Here is a 15739-nt window from a genome sequence, read left to right as displayed (position 1 = left end):
AAATGTATATATATACAATATATATATATATAAGATATGAATATGTAAGGAATAGTCTAAGGAAAAAAGGGGGGAAGGATTTCCTTCCCCCCCCCATCCCCCCTTTCCTTTCCTTTTCCTTTCCATCTCCTTCCCCCCTTCAAAACATACTAAATCCTCAACCCAGAACCCGGAAAATTACTCCTATACACTGAACCCTAAACTCGGAACCCGGAATCTTACTCCTATACACTAAACCCTAAACCCAGAACCCTAAACCCGGAATCTTACTCCTATACACTAAACCCTAACCCCGGAACGCTACTCTCTATGCCCTGGAACCTTATGTCTATAACATGGAATCTAACTTTTAACACCCCTACAACCTTTATTCTAACACCCTTACAACCTTATTCCAACACCCCTAACACCTTAATCTAACACCTCTAAACCCTAAACCCTGAACCCTAAATCCGGAACCCGGAACCCTGAACACTAAACTTTGAACCCTGAAACATAAACCCCTAAACCTTGAACCCTAAACGCTGCACCCTAAACGCGGAACCCGAACCCGCAATCTGACTTCTAACACCCCTAAAACCTTTACTCCTGAACCCTGAACCAGGAATCCTACTCCTATACAATGAACCCTACACTCTATGCCCTGAAACCTTATGTCCATAACCCAGAATCTTACTCCTATACACTGAACCCTGAAACCCTAAACCCTAAATCCGGAAACCAGAATCTTACTCCTATACACTGAACCCATGAACCCTCAACCCTGGAAACCCTAAACCCTAAACCCTGAACCCTAACCCCCTTAAACCTTCCCCCCCCTTTTTTCCTTAAAAATGAATAATAAAAATATGAATAATAATTTGGTGTGGCAAAAAAATAATATATAATATATAATATATAATATATAATATATAATATATATATATAATATATATATATATATATGTATGGTTTTCACCCCCTACATATTTGTTTTCCCCTATAGTTGTATAAAATATTATAAAAGAAAAATTTTTTTCTTTTGGTATTCATACCTGGTGGTGATAATTGGTTTGATACCATAAGAATAGGTATGCAAAGATTAATATGGATGTTTTTATAAAAGAAAAAGATGCCATTTTTTCTTTTTTTTTCCACTGTATTTGTTTTGCTTTACTTTTATATATTGTATATTTGGTTTGTTTTGCTTCAATTTAACATGTGAATATTCTATTTGTCCTTCGCTATATAAATTTATATTAGAAAGAATATCTTTATTAGAAATAAATATCTTTATTAGAAAGAATATTTTTATATTAGGAAGAATATCTTTATTAGAAATAAATATCTTTATTAGAAAGAATAAGTTTTAAAGATCAAAAATAAAAATAAATAAATAAATAAAAGAAAAAAGGAAATAATTCATTCTAAAAAAAGAAGAACATCTCCCTACATTTCCAACTATTATGCAATTCATTTCCCATTCTAATAAAAGCATTCCAACATAAGGAAATAAAACATATATTGACCCCCCCCCCTTTTACAAGGAAATTAAAAATAATAAAAAATATATAAATAAAAAAAAAATAATAATAAATTAAGGGAAATAGGAAAACAAAAAATTCAAAAGAGAAAATAAGAAATAGAAGAAAATAAAAAAAAACCAAAAAAGAAAGGAGAGAAAAAAAAAAATAAATGTATGCAACTCTCCTCCATCAAGCATTTTTTCCACTTCCATTTCTTTTGTTTTCTTCCCTCTTCTTCTTTTCTTTTCCTTACATCCCCTTCCTTCTCTCACATTTTCTTTCTTTTTCTTCCCCCCTTATGCTTCTCTTCCGTTTTTTAGTCCTCCTTTACGTTTATTTTAATTCCCCACAAAAAAAAAGGACATTATCCTCCTTTGTACATTCATTATCCTTGAGAGGAGTATCCTCCATTTCCATCCACCCTTACATACACTCATACATTCTTCTTCCATAGAACATTCATGAAAGTCAAAACCCTGAACATCTAAACCTTGAACCCTAAACCTATACTTTACAAACATTAAACTTAAATCCTGATCCTACTTTCAACTTAAACCTAAACCTTGATCCTACTATCACCATAATCCTAAACCCTGATCCTACATTCACCATAACCATAAACCCTGATCCTGCTATCACCATAACCCTAAACCTTGATCCTACTATCACGATAACCCTAAACTTCGATCCTACTATCACCATAACTCCAAACCCTGATCTTACATTCACCTTAACCCAGAACCCACTTTTATCCTTAACTCGGAACCCACTTTTATCCTTAACTCCGAACCCACTTTTATCCTTAACCCCGAACCCACTTTTATCCTTAACCCCGAACCCACTTTTATCCTTAACCCCGAACCCACTTTTATCCTTAACCCCGAACCCACTTTTATCCTTAACCCCGAACCCACTTTTATCCTTAACCCGGAACCCACTTTTATCCTTAACCCGGAACCAACTTTTACCTTTAACCCAGAACCCACTTTTATCCTTAACCCGTAACCTACCTTATTTTTAACCCGGAACCCACTTTTACCTTTAACCCAGAACCTACTTTACCCTTAACCCGGAACCCACCTTGTCTTTAACCCGGAACCCACCTTAACCCTTAACCCGGAACCTACCTTAATTTTAACCAGGAACCTACGCTATTTTTAACCGGCAACCGACCTTATTTTTAACCCGGAACCCACCTTACCCTTAACCCGGAACCCACCTTACCCTTAACCCGGAACCAACTTTTATCCTTAACCCGGAACCCACTTTTATCCTTAACCCGGAACTTACGTTATCCTTAACCCGGAACCTACTTTAATCCTTAACCGGGAACCCACTTTTACCCTTAACGCGTAACCCACATTTACCCTTAACCCGGAACCCACTTTTATCCTTAACCCGGAACCTACCTTTTCCTTAACCCGGAATTAACTTTACTCTTAACCCGGAACCAACCATACTTTTAACCGGAACATACGTCATTGTTAACCCGGAACCTACTTTACTCTTAACCCGGAACCTACTTTACTCTTAACCCGGAACCAACCATACTTTTAACCCCGAACCTACCTTAACCCTCAACCCGGAACCAACTTTTACCCTTAACCCGGAACCCACTTTTATCCTTAACCCGGAACTTACGTTATCCTTAACCCGGAACCTACTTTAATCCTTAACCGGGAACCCACTTTTACCCTTAACGCGTAACCCACATTTACCCTTAACCCGGAACCTACATTATTCGTAACCCGGAACCCACCTTACCCTTAACCCGGAACCCACTTTTATCCTTAACCCGGAACCCACTTTTATCCTTAACCCGGAACCCACCTTACCCTTAACCCGGAACCCACCTTACCCTTTAACCCGGAACCTACTTTACTTTTAACCCGTAACCAACTTTACTTTTAACCCGTAACCAACCATACTTTCAACCCGTAACCAACTTTACTTTTAACCCGTAACCAACTTTATCCTTAACCCAGAAATAACCTTCCGCTTAACCCGAAACCAAATTTATTTTTAACCTGGGGACGCTGAACCCAGCCATTTCCGCATATTACCGTTATTCTGTATACATTTTTGGTGTAAAGTGTATGTATGCTTTTATAAGTTTGTTTGTGCCAACACGTATGTACACACATTTTTTCCTTGTGCGGGATAAGTGTGTGTTTTTCCTTTATATTTTGCGATCTTTTGCAACTGTAATATATTTCATCATCCACCGTCTTTTTTTTTTTTTTTTTCTTTTTTTTTTTGGTGTTCGCGGCCAGGACACATCACAATATGGGCACGCGCTTACCGTCCTGATTTCCGCAAAAATAAAAAAAAAAAAAAAAAAAAAAAAAAAAAATTTTTTTGCAAACAAAATAAGAAAAAAAAGTGGAAAAAAAAATCTTTCTTTTTTTTTTCTTCAAGAACAAATAAAAAATAAAAAGGAAAAAAAAAAAGGACAAAAGGTGTGAAAACAATATCCTTCATCTTAAACAATAAACCCTAAACCCTAAACCCTAAACACTGAACCCTAAACCCTAAACCCTAAACACTGAACCCTAAACCCTAAACCCTAAACACTGAACCCTAAACCCTGAACCCTGAACCCTAAACTGTGAACCCTAAATTGTGAACCCTAAACTGTGAATCCTAAACCGTTAACCCTAAACCTTAAACCCTGAAACCATAAACCCTGAAACCATAAACCCTAAAATGTGAACCCTAAAATGTGAACCCTAAAATGTGAACCCTAAAATGTGAACCCTAAAATGTGAACCCTAAAATGTGAACCCTAAAATGTGAACCCTAAAATGTGAACCCTAAAATGTGAACCCTAAAATGTGAACCCTAAAATGTGAACCCTAAACACTGAACCCTAAACCATAAACACGGAACCTAAACTGGGAACACGTTCCATTGGAACCTGCTCCAAAGGAATACTTTCCATAGGAACCCCTTCCATTGGAACACCTTCCTTAGGAACCTGTTCTTCTTCTTCCATAAATTCGCTTCCCATGAACTCTTGAACCAAAAGTTCCATAAAATCCTTTTGGTTCAATTGTGAGTCCCCTTTTTGACATTCATCCAACACTTCAAAATGAATTTCAATAATCGTTCGACGATTCACGGGACCAGAACGTTTCGTTCTAGTTGGAGCAGAACGAGGTTTTCGTTCCTTCACCAATTGATATTCATGTGGACCAGCTTCTTCCACATGATGGAGGACTTGTTCCTGTACGGATGGACCAGGAATATCAGCAGGAGATCTTCTGAGACGTGGTCCTCCTTTACCAAGAGGACCAAAATACTACAAAAAAAAAAAAAAAAAAAAAATGAGAGGATATTTTTGTTAAGAAGATTGTGAAATATTATTTTTACACATTTATTTTAATTTTTTTTTTTTTTTTTTTTAACCATTAAAAATTTTTTTTTTTTTCCTTTTAACAATTAATTTTGTCCATTGAAATTTTTTTTTTCCTTTGAACCATTAAAAATTTTTTTTTTCTTTTTAATCATTAAAAATTTTTTTTTTCCTTTTAACCATTAAAAAAAAATTTTTTTCCCTTTAACCATTAAAAAAAAATTTTTTCCCATTAATTTTTTTCTTTTTCTTTTTCTTTTTTTTATTAATTTTTTTTTATATTTTTTTTTTTTTTTTAATCATTAAAAAATTTTTTTTTTTTTTTTTAACCATTAAAATTTTTTTATTTTATTTTTTATCTTACCTTCCAAAGGTAATAAGCCATAGCAGAAAGGCCAATAGAGACAGGAGCCAAAGGAAGAAAAGGGGTAAGGAGATCCGTAATAAGGATGGGACAGACTGTATTCTCTAATGTTTCTTGCATTTGGTTTTGTTTCGATTGGTCTTTGAACAGTGGTTCCACTTTGTCCGGTACTTTGTCATTGCCAATGGAGCAATCTTTATAATCGTTCTTATCATCCAATTTACACACAAAACAAGAATTAGGAACTTTATTGTTGCATTGAGATGGTGCATTCATAATGTCTTCACTTCTGCTAAAAGCATATGTTATACCATCCTTTATGCTACAATGGGGATGTACCCAACTATTCCCTTTTCTCTTCTCTTCTGCCATTTTTTGCAATTGTTTTGCATACTCTTTAAGAAATAAACAACCCATCGTTTGTTCAAACGATGGGCCCTTAACACGGCCGTCAACACGGCCGTTAACACGGCCGTTAACACGGCCATTATCATGAGTATAAATGTGCTGCAATCCTGAAGCAAAAAGCAAACAAGCTGCTTTATTTGTATGTTTTTCTTTATGGCCCATTGCATTCCATTTAACTTCGTTATCTTTGCAGTATTGTTCAACTTCTTTCTGCTTATTTCCCTGTGACATATGTCCTAGAAGTTCTTTTAATTCCGCCTCGATTTCAGTGCTCAAGGTATCCTAAACATAGAACAGAAGAAAGAGAAAGTAAGGGAGGAAAAAAAAATATATGTATATGTATACACATATGTATACACATATGTGTATACATATACATATACATATATACATATACACATATATATACATATACATATACATATATACATACATATACATATACATATATACATACATATACATATATACATATATATACATATATACATATATACATACGTACATATTTATACATATATACATATATCCATATATACATATACATTTATGTATACGTAAATACGTAGTTGTCTACCACCCCTTACCCAGGATGGTATTCCATTTGAAAGTTTCTTTTGCCTTCTAAGTTTTTGTTTGATGGCACATTGGACTTGAGTACAGAAAGTTTCTATTTTATTTATTTTTTCTAGTGTTTTTTCCTTATTGCTGTTGGGGTTGGATTGGTCTTCGCTGTTGAGGAGTTTGTCCATATTGTCCTTTACTTTGTCAGTGGTTTTGCTGCCAATTTGGCAATTGTGAAAATCTTTTTTTTCGTACCTCTTGCATTCAAAGCAAGAATTAGAACCATTAGTACCAGATGGGCATGAAGAATGTGTTCCATTCCCCATAATGGCATTGCTATTCTTAAAGGCGTGTTCTATTGCCACCGTCAATTTTTCATTATCTAAGGGACATTGATTTTCTGCTTTTTCTATTAATTGATCAGCATAAAGATTAAGTGCTGCGCACATCATAGTTTGTTTAAGTGGTACAGCATTCTGGTTTTGGTCGTCCTTAAGTTTAGAAATATGTTCTAAACCTAAAGCAAAAAGCTTACAAGCTTTTTGCTTTGCCTTTTTTTCTCCTGGTGTGTCGTCTTTCGAATTGAAGTTACAGTATTTGGCAAAGGAATCCCATTTCTTATCATTCGTAATATCTTCTAGAAGTTTCTTTAATTGCTCATCAACGACACTTTCTATGTCACTCTGATCATAAAAAAAGAAAAGAAATAAAAAAAAATATATGTATATGTATACATATACATATATATATATATATATACATATACATATGTATGTGTATGTGTATATATATGTCCTTTCCTTTTTTTTTTTTTTTTTTTCTCTTTGTGTGTAGTATGTTGGTTATGTTAGTATGTTGGTTATGTTAGTATGTTGGTTATGTTAGTATGTTGGTTAAGTTAGTATGTTGGTTGTGTTAGTATGTTGGTTGTGTGTTAGTATGTTGGTTGTGTTAGTATGTTCGTTGTACGTTGGTTGTGTTGTTGTTGTGTTGTTGTTGTGTTGGTTGTGTTAGTATGTTGGTTATGTTAGTATGTTGGTTATGTTAGTATGTTGGTTATGTTAGTATGTTGGTTATGTTAGTATGTTGGTTGTGTTAGTATGTTGGTTTTGTGTTAGTATGTTGTGTTGTGTTAGTATGTTGGTTCTGTGTTAGTATGTTGGTTGTGTTAGTATGTTGTGTTGGTTGTGTTAGTATGTTCGTTGTGTTAGTATGTTGGTTGGTGGTAGGTTATGTACTATCCCGTCCCGGTCTGCGAGGAGTTCTTCCTCTCCCCCCCTAAACTAGCTAAAGCTAACCCCTGAACCCTACTCCTAAACCCTGGAATCTTATTCCTATACCCTGAAACCTTCTTCCTATACCCTTAAAACCTTTACTCCAATACCCTGAAACCTTACTCTTATACCCTGAAACCTTACTCCTATACCCTAAAACCCTACTACTACACCCTCAAAGCCTTACTCCCATACCCTTACAACCTTCATTCTAATACCCCAACAACATCATTCCAACACCCCAAACAACATCATTCCAACACCCCAGCAACATCATTCCAACACCACAACAACATCATTCCAACACCACAACAACATCATTCCAACAACCTACAACCTTCATTCCAACACCTCTACAACATCATTCCAACAACCTACAACCTTCATTCCAACACCTCTACAACATCATTCCAACACCCCAACAACATCATTCCAGCACCCCAAACAACATCATTGCAACACCCCAACAACATCATTCCAGCACCCCAAACAACATCATTCCAACATCCCAACAACATCATTCCAACAACCTACAACCTTCATTCCAACACCTCTACAACATCATTCCAACACCCCAACAACATCATTCCAACACCCCAAACAACCTTATATCTATACCCTGCAACATTACTCCTATACGCTAACAACCTCATTGCAATACCCCTACAGCCTTATTATAACACCCTTACAACCTTATTCTAACACCCCTGCAACCTTATTCTAACACCCTGACAACCTTACTCCTAAACCCGGAATCTGAATTTCTTTCTCTATTTTGTTTTTTTATTTCACTTTCTTCCTTTTCATCAATTTTCATTATACATATATACATATATATATACATATGTACACATATATACATATACATATATATACATATATACATATATACATACATTTATGCTTATGTACATATACATATACACATATACATGTATACACATATGTGTATACATATATACATATACATATATATACATATATATACGTATATACGCAGTTGTCCATGCTTACCCATGATGGTGCTGTTCCTTTACTGTTTTTTGTCAAGTTCCATTTCCTTGCTGCGCATTGGAGTTCAGAACAGAAAGTAGTCATTTTATTGATTTCGGATAATGTTTCCTTCACTTGGGAGATGGATTTGGATGGGGATTGGTCTTCGTTGAGGAACTCCCCCAATTTAGTCTTCACGTTAGTTGCGTCATTATTGCAAGTTACATTTGTTTTGTTTTCCACCAGAGCGTCTGAGACGCTCAGGTGGCAACTTCCCAAAATTTTTTCATCCCTATCACATCTAAAACAACCGTAAATTCCATTCGAACAGGAAGATGAAGGCGAAATATTATTAATTACATTCCAGTGATCGAACATTTTACTTATTTTTGTTTCATCAATGGGACATTTCTTTTGGGACTCATCTCTTATTTTAGTTGCGTAAAGGTTAAGTGCTGCGCACATCATAGTTTGTTTAAAGAACTTATCATCATCATTCGGGTTCTGATTGGCAGTAGCACTGGGCTTAATATCCGTAATGTATTTTAAACCAGCCGCGATGTGATTGCAAGCTTTTCTTTCAACACTCTGTTCATTACCATCACCAAAGCCTTTGCATGTGGCAATAGTGTATGTGCTTGATGTGTCATTTCCATTCTGAGAGATGTTGTCGAACATCGCTTGCAATGTTGGTTGGACGCCTTTATCCCAAAAGTCACACTGTAAAAAGAAAGAAGGATATATATATATATATATATATATATATATATATACATACATATGTATCTATATGCATATACACATACATAAACATATACGTATGTATACATGTCTATATATGTATATGTGTACATGTGTACACACATATGTATCTATATGCATATACATATACATATACACATACATATATATGTATTCATACATACATACGTACATATACGTATGTATATATGTCTATATATGTATATATAAGTATGTATATATGTATATATACGTATATATATATGTATATATGTGTATACACATATACGTGTATATATATATATATATATATAGGTTTATATATGTATATAGTTATATAGTAGTACTTACCCAAGTCTTCGTGGGAGTACCATTAGTCCCGTTTTCTCTTTCGAACCACTTGGGTGCGGCACATTTAATGTAATCGCATAACTTATCCATGTGATTTATTTTCTTTAGGTTGTCTTCTGCGGCGGTCTTAATTTTGTCCTGAACGTGTTCTAATTTGTTCGTTACTGGAGTTTGCGTGTTGCCAGTTGAGGTAATGTTGCAGTTGTCATAGTTGTCATCCCATTTGCATTGTAATACATTTGAATCTTTGGCAGCAGTGTCAAAAGCCTTCTTTAAACCGGAAGTTATAACACATTTAGAGTTGGTTTGCAGTTGTTTTGCATATTTCTTAAGAAGGAAACAACCCACTGTTTGTCTCAACAGTGGGTTGTTCTTGTCATTCAAGATGGTGTAGACACTGCCGTTGGAAGCTGGACCCTTTAGTTTGTTAAAACCTGCTGAAAGATGGTTGCATGCCCTCTTTTCTGGGTCGGTGGGAGTTCTGCCAGTGCCACCGGTACTGGCATCATCCATTTTATCACATCCATTCTGATCCATTGCGCCTTTATTCTTCATTTCAGTTGCCAATTCATTCCACAGTTCTTCTACTTCGCCACCTTTATTCCAAAAGTTCTGCTATAAGTAAAAATATATATATATATATATATATGCATATGCATTTATGCATATGCATATATACATATACACATATGTACATGTATATACATACATATACATACATGTATATGTATAAGTATACATTCTTTTTTTTTTTTTTTTTTTTTTTTTTTTTTTTTTCCATCATGTTTTCTGCCATCCGGTTAGTAGGTAGTATCCGGTTGGTGTGTAGTATCCAGTCTCTGTCGGCGAGGAGTCTTTCGTCTCCCCCCCCCTAAAGTAGCTAAAGCTAACCCCTGAACCTTATTCCTAAACCCTGAAACCTCATTCCTATACCCCTAAAACCTTACTTCTAAACCCTGAAACCTTATTCCTATACCCTGGAACCTTACTTCTATACCCTGGAACCTTACTCCTATACCCCTAAAACCTTATTCCAATACCCTTACAACCTTATTCTAACACCCTTATCACCTTATTCTAACATCCTCAGCACCTTATTCTAACACCCTTATCACCTTATTCTGGAACCCCTAAGACCCTATTCTGACACCCCTAAGACCCTATTCTGACACCCCTAAGACCCTATTCTGACACCCCTAAGACCCTATTCTGACATCCCTAAGACCTTTATTCCAACATCCGTACAACCTTATTCTAATACCCCTAAGACCCTATTCTGATGACCTTACCACCTTATTCTAACACCCTTACCACCTTATTCTAACAACCTTACCACCTTATTCTAACAGCCCTACCACCTTATTCTAACATCCATACCACCTTATTCTGACACCCCTAAGACTCTATTCTGACACCCCTAAGACCCTATTCTGACACCCCCAAGACCCTTATTCTAACACCCCTAAGACCCTATTATGACACCCCTAAGACCCCATTCTGACACCCCTGAGACCCTATTCTGACACCCCTACAACCTTTTTCCGACACCTCTACAACCTTTATTCTAACACCCTTACCACCTTATTCTAGCAAACTTACCAACCTTATTCTGACACCCCTACCACCTTATTCTAACACCCTTACCACCTTATTCTAACACCCTTACCACCTTATTCTGACACCCTTACAACCTTATTCCAATACCCCTAAGACCCTATTCTGACACCCCTAAGACCCTATTTTGACACCCCTACCACCTTATTCTAATACCCCTACAACCTTATTCTGACACCGTTACCACCCTATTCTAATACCCCTAAGACCCTATTCTGACACCCCTAAGACCCTATTTTGACACCCCTACCACCTTATTCTAACACCCTTACCATCATATTCTAACACCCCTAGCACCTTATTCTAACACCCTTACAACCTTATTCCAACATTCCTTCCACCTTATTCTGACACCTTCACCACCTTATTCTAACACCTTCACCACCTTATTCTAACACCCCTAAAACCTTATTCTAACACCCCTAAAACCTTATTCTAACACCCCTAAATCTGGAGTTTTTTTTTTTTTTTTTTTTTTTTTTTTTTTAATTCGTTTTCTTTTTCTTTTTTCTTATTATGTATCGTTTTATTTTTATTCTACTTACCGCACTGTTCTTTCCTGATCCCTGCGCCTGCTGTGCTAGTGCATCTACTTTTGATGATAAACATTGTAATCTTTTGCATAAGGTGCCATTGTTCCCAGCTATCTCAGTTATTTTCTTGAGAGTGCTGTTGAAGTTGTCTTTGTGGTCATTATGCGTGAGTACTTCTTCCAATTTGTCCTTTACTTTGACATTGGTTTTGTCTTTGCTAATGGTGCATGCATCGTACTTGTCGTCCAATTTGCAAACGAAGCAAGGTTTACCATTGTTGCAATAGTCGTTCTTAATGGTTTCTGCTTTTGCAAAAGCGGCATCTATTCCTGGTTGTATATCACAAATGGGGCTATGTTCTTTCATTCTTCTTGCAACAGCGTTTAACATAAAACAAGTAGCCAATTGTTTGTACTCTTGGTTATCGTAAGGGTTATAGTTCTCCTTACCGCTGTCCGTGCTATAATTATCGTGAATTTCCGATATGCGCAGTAAACCGCCTGCGACCAACTCGCAGGCGGTCCTGTTTGCGACGTCATGGGCGTCGCTATTGCTCCAGGTCCTGCCTTCCTTATCTGTGGTGCAGTATTTGGCAGCATCCTCCTCCTTTTTCTCATTTTTCATGCGATCTAGGAGTCCCCCGAAAATCCACTTGGCATCCGTAATCATTCCACTCTGCAAGTGTATATATGCATATATATACATATATATACATATATATATATATATGCATATGCATAAATGCATACGCGTATACATACATTTATAGTTGTGTGTACATTGAAAATGGTACATTGCATGCACATCAATTATAACGGAAAGATGCAGTTACTTACGGTGGACTGACCACTCCTATTCCTGCTCCACTTGGGAGCAATACACTTGAGCTGTTCACATAAGTCCTCGTATTCGCACGGTTTACCTATACAGAATTTTTTTTTTTTTTTTTTTTTTGGGGGGGGGAGAAGGAAAAGGAAAGGTAATAGAAAATGAATGGTGATTGTGTTGGTTGTGTTGGTTATGTTCGTATGTTGGTTAAGTTAGTATGTTGGTTGTGTTAGTAGGTTGGTTTGTGTTGGTTGTGTTGGTTGTGTTGGTTGTGTTGGTTGTGGTTGTGTTGGTTGTGTTAGTAGGTTGGTTATGTTAGTATGTTGTGTTGTGTTAGTATGTTGGTGTTGTGTTAGTATGTTGGTGTTGTGTTAGTATGTTGGTTATGTTAGTATGTTGGTTATGTTAGTATGTTGGTTGTGTTGGTATGTTGGTTGTCTGTTGGTTGTATGTTGGTTGTGTTGTGGTTGTGTTGTTGGTTGTGTTGGTTGTGTTGGTTGTGTTGGTTGTGTTGGTTGTGTTAGTATGTTGGTTGTGTTAGTATGTTGGTTGTGTTAGTATGTTGGTTGTGTTAGTATGTTTGGTTGTGTTAGTATGTTGGTTCCAACACAACCAACATTTTTTGTTGTGTTGGTGGTATTAACACAACCATTAGTACCAATATTCTGTGTTGATACCAACATTCTGTGGTGGTACCAACAGTACCAACATTTTGTAGTGTTGGTGGTGGTGGTACCAACATTTGGTAGTGGTGGTGTCTACTTACATATGGTCTTGGTTAGAGAAGACTTCGATAAGGAACTACTAGTAGTGGTGCTATTATATTCATCATCCACCTTCGGGTTAATTTTGTCCATTAACTTTTCTTCGCTACCCCCATCTGTTTTAATTCTGCAATTATCATAGTTCGTAACCCTGGGACATATAAAACATTTATCATCACCATTACACTTACTGGCCTTCTTAATTTGATCATTAATACTCTTGCTAAAAGCATGTTCTACTCCTTCCTCTGTATTCTTTTCCTCTTTACATGGTATATCGTTCTGCATTTTGTCTGCTATGGCATTTAGTAGAACACATTTCATCGTCCTTCTGAATGATTTTTCAACGTCCGTACCAGTAGTTTCGTAGAGGTTTTTTAATCCTGCTGCTATAAGGATGCAAGCATCCTTATCTTTTTCCCTTCCATCTGAATGCTTCGTGAGGACACAGTACTGCTTCAGACCTTCCTTCTTATCTTTAGATGTGGCATTCGCAAGTTGGGTGAGTTCAGATTTGACTTCGCCCCACACATCCTCCTGTAAGTATATATATATATATATATATATATATATATATATATATATATATATATATATGCATATGCGTATATACATATATACATGTACATATACATATATATGTATACATGCGCACATATACATGTATGTATATGTATGTAAGTGTGTGCATGTAGATATATAAGTGCATATATGTTAATGTAATGGTTATTTCCTTACCCAGTCGGTTGCTTCCAGGGGTCCGCTTTTATTTTTTTCCTCCTTCAGCCACCTCTCAGATATACATTGGAAGTGTTTACATAAGTCCTTCACATCATTCATTTCTTTTGCAGCTGCCGTCACAGCGCCATCGTTCTCCTTGACGATGCCTTCCAATTTTTTCTCAACCTTTCCATCTGAACCAGAGCTTCCACTTGTGGTAATTTTGCAATCCTTCCACTTGTCGTCTTTGTCCCAATGGCAAGGAACACAATGTTCCTTGCCATTGCTATTATGGCAAGATGTTCCAGGTTTAGTCCCCGGATTCTGCCATGAATCAAATGCTTTTTGTATACCATCATCAATGAGACAAGTTGCTTTTTCTTTCATATGTTTTGCATAAGCGTGAAGTAAAAAACAACCCATCGTTTGTCTAAACGATGGGTTGGTCTTTAAGACGTCGTCGACTGCCGTCGACGACGTCATCTCCTTGTACAGTTCTTTAAAGCCGGCATGCAAATACTTGCATGCCGCCTTTTCAGAAGGAGATGCATCCCTCTCAGTGCCACTTCCTCCTATCTTAGCACATGGACCTTCTTCGATTCCATCCTTCGTCATTGCTGTGGACAGTTCTGTCCACAGCGCCTTTACCTTGTTGTTCCAAAAGTCTTCCTGTATAAGTAGTAATATATATATATATATATATATATATATATATATATGCATATGCATAAATGCATATGCATATATACATATGTATATACATACATATGTATACATACGTATACATATACATGTATATGTATATATGTATATGTACATACGTACATACATACGTATGTATGTCTGTATATGTGCACGTATACACATATGTGTATACATATATGTCTACATACATATGTACATACGTACATATATATGTATGTATGTATGCATGTACATGTATATACATACATGTACATATCTATATACATGTATATGTATATACACATATGTGTCTGCATTTGCATGCATACATATGTATGTACTTATATGTACATATATGTATATATACTTATGCATCTATGTACATATGTACATATGTCTGTGTACATATATGCATATGTATGTACACATATGTGTCTACATATGTATGCACATATATGTATGTATATGTATGTATACGTATATGTATATGCACATATGAGTCTGCATATGTATGCATATATGTGTACAAATATGTGTACACATATATGTCTACGTACATTTGTACATACATATGTACATACGTACATATGTATATATGTATATACATATACATGTATATGTAAGTATATATGTAAGTGTATATATGTACATACGTACATACATATGTACGTACGTACATGTATATATGTATATGCGTATACATACATATACATATGTATATGTATGTCTGTATGTATATGTATGTCTATGTGCATATGTATATATTCATGTCGTCTTCACTTACAGTAGGCGTCTGTCCTGTTCCTGCTCCTGTTCCTTGTACTGCTGACGCAGCATTAGCTGCCGCTGCTGCTTCATCTCTTGTCTTTAAGTAGTTAACAATGCATGTTAAGCGATCACACATTTTGGCATCATCTTTGTTCTGTTGGATACATGCAACAGCTGTAAAAAAAAAAAAAAAAAAAAAAAAAGATGAAAGAAGTTGGAAAGAATGATGGAAGATCATGTGAGATGGAAAGAAAAAGATGGAAAGAAGGATGA

At 35.9% G+C, this 15739-nt stretch overlaps 2 protein-coding genes across 2 annotated transcripts in view; both read right to left on the bottom strand.

Moving 5' to 3' along the window:
• Window positions 1-2009: 2009 nt before the first annotated feature.
• PKNH_0507900 (uncharacterized protein) lies at window positions 2010-2987 on the bottom strand (the record flags this gene model as incomplete). The annotated part of the gene is made up of 2 exons (XM_002258261.1): window positions 2010-2515; window positions 2927-2987. 2 exons carry the CDS (start codon window positions 2985-2987, stop codon window positions 2010-2012), a joined length of 567 nt encoding a protein of 188 aa, XP_002258297.1.
• A 1387-nt stretch (window positions 2988-4374) lies between these two features.
• Window positions 4375-15739, bottom strand: part of PKNH_0507800 (205 kda pk1(b+)1+ sicavar antigen) — a gene marked incomplete at both ends in the record, with an annotated part of 15001 nt that continues 3636 nt past the window's right edge. Inside the window, 10 exons of the mRNA XM_039113905.1 lie at window positions 4375-4806; window positions 5225-5914; window positions 6220-6879; window positions 8485-9183; window positions 9556-10170; window positions 11715-12377; window positions 12539-12624; window positions 13297-13831; window positions 14033-14683; window positions 15483-15640. Coding sequence (XP_038969516.1) covers window positions 4375-4806; window positions 5225-5914; window positions 6220-6879; window positions 8485-9183; window positions 9556-10170; window positions 11715-12377; window positions 12539-12624; window positions 13297-13831; window positions 14033-14683; window positions 15483-15640 — 5189 coding nt within the window. The remainder of the gene's footprint in view (window positions 4807-5224; window positions 5915-6219; window positions 6880-8484; window positions 9184-9555; window positions 10171-11714; window positions 12378-12538; window positions 12625-13296; window positions 13832-14032; window positions 14684-15482; window positions 15641-15739) is intronic.

The sequence above is a fragment of the Plasmodium knowlesi genome (assembly GCF_000006355.2).
Source record: "Plasmodium knowlesi strain H genome assembly, chromosome: 5".
Lineage (NCBI taxonomy): Eukaryota > Apicomplexa > Aconoidasida > Haemosporida > Plasmodiidae > Plasmodium > Plasmodium knowlesi.
This window is presented reverse-complemented; position numbering and strand designations above follow the sequence as displayed.